This window comes from Daphnia pulex, chromosome 12 (assembly GCF_021134715.1).
Source record: "Daphnia pulex isolate KAP4 chromosome 12, ASM2113471v1".
NCBI lineage: Eukaryota > Metazoa > Arthropoda > Branchiopoda > Diplostraca > Daphniidae > Daphnia > Daphnia pulex.
Genome location: NC_060028.1, coordinates 10527915 through 10534401, shown reverse-complemented (window position 1 = coordinate 10534401; position 6487 = coordinate 10527915). Strand labels below are relative to the sequence as shown.

General features: G+C 41.1%; 1 protein-coding gene across 2 annotated transcripts; it reads left to right on the top strand.

Moving 5' to 3' along the window:
- The first annotated feature begins 1537 nt into the window (after positions 1–1537).
- On the top strand, positions 1538–6487 carry LOC124209770 (epoxide hydrolase 4-like). Of its 2 annotated transcripts, XM_046607949.1 has the most exons (7): positions 1540–1947; positions 2099–2223; positions 2918–3030; positions 4482–4653; positions 4745–4887; positions 5373–5523; positions 5765–6487. In XM_046607949.1, exons 1-7 carry the CDS (start codon positions 1723–1725, stop codon positions 5865–5867), a joined length of 1032 nt encoding a protein of 343 aa, XP_046463905.1. In that variant the 5' UTR covers positions 1540–1722; the 3' UTR covers positions 5868–6487. The 2 variants fall into 2 exon arrangements, with proteins under 2 accessions (XP_046463906.1, XP_046463905.1); XM_046607950.1 differs by lacking the exon at positions 5373–5523 and having other exon boundaries at positions 1538–1947.

Here is a 6487-nt window from a genome sequence, read left to right as displayed (position 1 = left end):
TCGTTGACATTCCTTTTCTCTTTGATGCGCTTCATAGGAATCGGATCCGGTCTGTTTAATCGTCGTCAGCATCAATGATTGATCCCGTAGCTATTTGGCTTTCTGTTGAATTATTTATTTTTATTTCGATTTTTATTATTTTTATTATTATTCTTTTTCTTTTCTATTTTCTTGTTTTCCTTGTCAAGCTGCTGCCACCTACTGATGTTTAATGCAATCGATATTATATTCATTTGTAAAATATCACCGCTAGATGACAATAGCCTACGACCTCAACATGGAAAAATAGAATTTATCATTTTTTCAGTTTTACAAAGTCGTTGTACACCTTGCAATATCTCTGTAGGCCTACTTTGCCTCGACATTTAATTGAATTGGTCATAAAAATGTGTAATGTAATCTCTTGTCAACAGGTCCATTGTACTCTGATCTCTACGTCTGCAGTAGCCTTGCTGATATAGGATTGTTTCAGTCGACTCAACAACCTGATAACTGATAAGGTAAGAGTACACATGTTCGGAAAATTCTCTCAAATTGGTACGCGTGTCCTTAAGTATTCCATCAAAAATGTTTCGTCTATCCGATCGCTCACAATCTGCATATCGTTTGTCACAGAGAATTAGAGACAGGTCGACGACATCTTGATGATGACAACTGTCGTGGGTCACGATGGTTTCCCGTCAAACGCAATTTCGGATTTGGCCAACCGAGATTTTATAAATGATGAAACGTGAAACTCTTGCCATCATTTCCCGTTTCAAATGTCAACTTTGCTGGACTTGTCTCTCTCTCTTTGTCAATTCGCCGTCTCTGGCGGTTCTCGGAAACTCTTTAGGCATGTATGGCACATGATGAAGTATCCACGATGGACTAGAATAGAACCAATTGTAGTCCTCACTTTGCCATTTGAATTGCTGGTCCACGATGGATGGAAGTTTCCGACTGATTTTCAATTTTTGACGAGATTTCAAAGTGGCGGCTATATTCTGCAGCTTCGGATATTCTGTTTGAACTTTGGTTTGAAATGAAAGTTGTTCCATTGCATTATTACGAATTCGACTTGAGCATCCGGTTGCACTTTTTTTTCAAGTTTAAAATTAATTTAGAAATGTTGGCAATCGCTCACTCGGAAATGAATCTTTGAGTGGCTCTTCTTTTTTTAAACCGAGTTGGAATCTAGACCGCCAGGTGACTCAAGTTCCTTGAGTAGTCCGCAAATGACAACAACATTTTTAAATTTTAAATTTCCCGCTTCGAAAATAAATTTTAGAAAAACACGGCGAAAGGGACAAAGATTTCAAAGTCTAAAGTACGTCGGTGAATAGTTGAATTTATGGTCTAAAATCCGTCTGTAAAAAGGTACGTTGAGATTTGGGTTGTTTTATTTTCTTCTCTCCTGACTGGTCCTCTGGGAGCCAAGTCCGGACTGCAATGACGTTTGCCCGTCGAGAGCGCAGCAAGTGAGCGGATAAGGCGGAAGGCGATAAGATGGATGGATGGCTAGTATATATACGAGTCGACAGCGATCGGGAGCAATTCCAAAAGTCGAGATTAGTGGGGTGCCTAGTCGCAGTGTCCTGTGGGATGAGGGGCGATTGAAAAATAAGGGCCGGAAAATCACAACAAAATCACATCCGTCGTTACCTGGGCTGTTGTTGTGGTCTTGAAGAAAAAGCTCGACGTGAAAATCCGTTTCGCTGGTGTTTGACTTTGTCGTCAACGATGAGCTCGACAAGGCCGAATTTGGCCGTTCGAATTGCGGTTCCGTGTGTCGCCTGGGCTTTGTCTGCCGGAATGACCATCGTCCTCCTGCCGTTCCTTATCTTGTTCTGGCTATGGTCGGCCCTCACCGATTACTCTGACACTGTCAAAAAGAAGGACAAATCCAGCAGCAAAGGATCACTCGTCTCACGGGGCTTGGGCGCCAGTCATTTCGTTCAGTTGAAGGTTTTTTCTTATTTTCTTTTGATCCTTTTTTTGGGGTTTGTAGTTTTGATATCGGGGCTTTCGCAATATTATGCATGTTACGTAAACGTGTCTTGTATCTCTTTTGATCCAATTTCGTCACCAAAAATAAAAATGTGCGCGATGCGATAAGGACGTGAGCATTCACTACATCGAGGCTGGCGACCGATCACGACCGCTAATGCTATGCCTGCACGGTTTCCCCGAATTTTGGTTCTCCTGGCGCCATCAGCTCAAAGAATTTTCTACTACCCATCGGTACTATCAAATATACGTTTGAATATTATATGTAACATGTTTCGTGCGCATCGTAAAAAAAAAGAAACTACAAAAATCAAAACGAATGGCGCTAGTAAAAGATAAAAAAGGGGGGAAAATAAAGATATTTTTGAAATAGTTGCTGTTGACAGCGGATATGGTCGACTGCTGGCGCTCCTGTTGGTCGTCATTTCTTGTTTGAAAAAGAAAAAATCCCGGGGTTTTCTCTCCATGCGACACGATTCATCAAATTCTTTTGGAAAGAAAATCGGGTGTTAATAATAAAAGTCGCTCGTAAATCTATCCCGCTTCCAGTGTCGCCCCAACCAGACTCGATAGAGCGTCTGGCTGTTGTTGTTGTTGTTGTTTGCTTTTCTCCTGGTAGAGAGACACTTTTTGATATTATATATGGAGAGTCCGCGTGTACACTCTATATCCAGGTTGGCTACGTCGAACGCGAAATTGATATACGACCCATTCTATATTGGTCGAGGCCCAAGTAAGAAGAAGAACTCGTTGTTGGCGAGAGAGAAGTTATTTATGATTATGGCCATAGCGCCCCATCTAACCCCGCGCTCCTTCTCTCACCTTTTCGTCGTTTGAAAATCCTTTTTTGTGTTTGTGTTTATCTTTTGCGTTCTCCTTTGTTGTTGGCTCTATTGACGTTTTCTGTCTTTTTGTTTGGGACTTAAAGGGTCGTAGCGGTGGACTTGAGAGGCTACGGAGATTCCGACAAACCCAACGGACGGGACGCTTACAAAATGGACAAGTTGGTGGATGACGTCCGCCAAATCATCGACATTCTAGGTATGTTTTTTTTCCTTTACCAACCATTTAAACCTGCAGAAGAAGAGAAAAAGAAAATGCAGCAGAAAGGTAAAAAAAACAAACAAAACAAAACTACACGAGGATGAATACGATGATTTGTTTATTATTCAGTCGCGAGCGGCTGACTGGAAAATTGTTATGTGCCCGTCGTAGACGTAGAAGGTGGTCATTGAAAAATCTACCGAGATTTACGGTCCGGGAAAATCGTTTTTTCTTTTTTCATTTCACGTGTGTGTCTCTGGTTTCCCCTCCCGTTGTGAACGCAGTGCCGGATGGGAAGGGATTTGCGGTGGGAGGAGGAAACGGGAGAAACGGAATCGTGCGGTCGTAAATCCGCCCTTTTCTTTTAACAAAATGACAAGAGAAGTCGAGAGAGAGAGAGAGATCTTTGGTGACCGATAGTAAATTGGCCCTGCACAGTTCGTATATACGTGTACAAGGATATAAGGAAGCTACAAACCAACAGCAATAATAATAATCAAAAGATCTCTGGCAGCGCGTTTTCCCTTTGAACCGAGCTCGTTACGCAACACTTGCCGAGTTGTACGTATACTATATCTACTCTTACTACGCCAACGTTGCAATCAACTTTGCTTTTCTCATTCTCTTTGATCCCCGGCAACAGCCAACTGTCTCCTAGCGAGTCTCCTAGTTCCGGTTTCTTCTTCTTCTTTCCACCCCTGATTTTCCAAGCAAGACGGGCCCGCATTCCTAATATTAGAAATGTCGTATGTTTGCACAGGCGCTAGATTGAGAGAGAGCGAGAGACACCCTGGAACTTGTACACTTTCCCGAGTTGTTCCCTGGGAAATAAACTTCTTTTGTCCTTTTTTATCTCTGAAATTTTTGACGAAATATTCGACCACGGGACATGAAAGAGATGAGAGAGGAATCCTTATTGTGTGTGGTTTTGATGCAGTGTCGGTCCCTATCCTGGACGAGGTGCAGTCACTACATCTAACCCCTGAGAGGTCTGGCTCTCTTCATTCTCTCTCCATCTCGCATGTTGAGCTCCTTATGCTAATGAAATGGCTGCTTGAATATTATATACACAAAGGCTTAGAGAGATGGAGAGAACATTAGCATTACTAGGACGATTTGTCCGGCTTCGTGTCTAGTGGAGATAAATCCTCTAGAAGTTTTTGTCACTTTCTTTTTATTTTTCTGTTTGTTTCTATTTTTTTGAGAGGGGAAAGGCCAGGGACCTGACAGCTGTCCAACGTGTGTAATACGATGTGAAAAAAAGGAAACGTTCAAATTGATTATTGTAATGATTTTTTTTCTCGGCCGATGGGACACAGAAAACGCTGATTGAATCGTTGTGATGATGAGAGAGGCGGGGAACTCTCAAGTGGCCATCATTTGTCGGTTGTTTTTCTTTTCGTGTGGTAATTTTGTGGGACCGTTTTTTCTTTCCTTTTTCGGTATAGGTAATGGCAAGTGTGACGTCCTACTGGCTCACGATTGGGGGGCTGGAATCGGTTGGGAATTAGTCATCCGCCATCCGGAATTGGTCCGACGTTTTGTGCCCATGAATTGCCCCCATCCGGCCGCCTTCATCGACATCATTTCGACCGAATACTCGCAAATTCTCAAGTCTTGGTTAGTTCAATCCAGTTCGCCATATCCAATTTTCTTCACTCAGCGTTGGAATTGTAAATTTTTATGTTGTTTTATGTGTGTCTGTACACAGGTACATGATTTTCTTCCAATTGCCGGTCGTTCCAGAAAAGTTACTCACTGCATTTGGGGCGTCTCTCTTCTGCTGGGTTTTCCAACGTCCTGGACTCGAACACAAAGACGCCAAAGCCTATTTGGATCTCTATCAGCATCCGAGTAAGTCCCTTTTTTTCTTTTTCTAGTTCTCTTCTTATGGCTGTGGTCTGTCTAGCCTCTCTTCTATTCCTACTCCCATCGAACTAGCGACACAATAGCCAACACACACTCTATTCATTATCGTCGGAAAGGTCTAAACTCCATTTATTTATATAATACGCGTTCCATGTCGCTGTCAAACCGAATCTGGCTCGAATGGTTTCCTCTTTTTTCTTTTCTTTCTCGTTCCTCGGTTATCGTCCCCTTTGGAATGCTGCAGACGAAAAAGTTTCTTCCAGACTAGAAACCGCCAGATTTTTGTTTTTTTTTAAATTTTCATTTGGACATGGAATGTTGTTTTTCTATTATTGATTCGTCTATCCGTAAAAAAAAAAGGACTCGCTGCTGCCGTCCGTGTCTGAGTGTGTCTTATCTTTATTTTTATTTTTTTATTTTTAACTCAATCAATATTTTTGAAAAAAAAAATAACAAAAAATAATTTTAAGGTGATTTGACTGGTCCGATCAACTATTACCGGAGCATGATCGATCCTGATACGATGGGTCAGCCGGGAAAGAGAGTCAAAGTACCGACCTTGCTTATCTGGGGCGGCGAGGATCGTTTCCTTAACATCTCAATGGCTCATCGATCAGCCAAGTATGAAATAATCATCTTTCTTTCTTTTTTTCTTTTTTTAAAAAATAATTTTAATATCATTCCAAAGAGTGGGTGGGGGTAAACTAAAACTAAAGTTTGCTTTTTCAACAAAAATCATTTCTGGATGCTTTTTGTACGTGTTTCTCCTAGAATGACGTTCAAAGAAAAAAATGGAAAGTTGATTTTTCTTTTTTTCTTTTTGTGTGGTTGTTGTTTTTCTTTTTGATTCTAACGATGACAGATGGGCGGAAAACTTCACTCTTGGCCTGATTCCCGAAGCGTCACATTGGGTGCAACAAGACGCTCCCCGCAGCGTCAATGAAAAAATTCGGGAATTTCTGTAAAAAAAAAAAATCTTTAAAATTCAAAAACTTGACTCCGAAAAACAAACTTTGTGTGTGGGATATTATGAAAAAGTTTCTTGACTTGCGCGTACAACCTTATAGCTTATACTCTCACCCCCACAAAGTAAATATGTAATTCCAAGGTTCAAAGTATATCACAAAAATTCGAGTCTTAGAAAAAACCCCCGAGTATAAAAATGTGAAATGTAATTTATAGCCGACGTTGATGGATCTATTCAGGTCTCCCTCATCTTTTTTTTTTCTTTTTTTTCTTTTTCTTCTTTTTCATTTTTGTTTTATTGCTGTTGTACTACACACACCACCTGATGGTTTGATTGACACACCACCTCATAGGCCTAGACTTGTTGATTTTCTTTTCTTGTCGTATAAGTCCGAAGCTGAGAAAACATTCCCGGAGATGTTTTTGGACGAGACGGTCCGAAAAATCCCAGGAAATGAAGAGATTATTACAAGCTCACATGTACAACTTTTAGATGGCCCTTTTGTTATTTTATCCCCCCACTCCGGAATAGATTTCTCTCCTCCTCCGCTGTTGTTGTTGTTGTTGTTGGTTCAGTGTCTCTGACTGATCCACTTGGAATACAACTAAAACATTCCCA

Bases quoted from the DNA above. Each gene is read 5' to 3' on its own strand.
- LOC124209770 (XM_046607949.1), top strand. From the start codon at position 1,723: ATGAGCTCGACAAGGCCGAATTTGGCCGTTCGAATTGCGGTTCCGTGT. The intron at 2,224-2,917 runs GTACTATCAAAT...TGGGACTTAAAG, and splicing joins GAATTTTCTACTACCCATCG to GGTCGTAGCGGTGGACTTGA. The intron at 5,524-5,764 runs GTATGAAATAAT...TAACGATGACAG, and splicing joins ATGGCTCATCGATCAGCCAA to ATGGGCGGAAAACTTCACTC.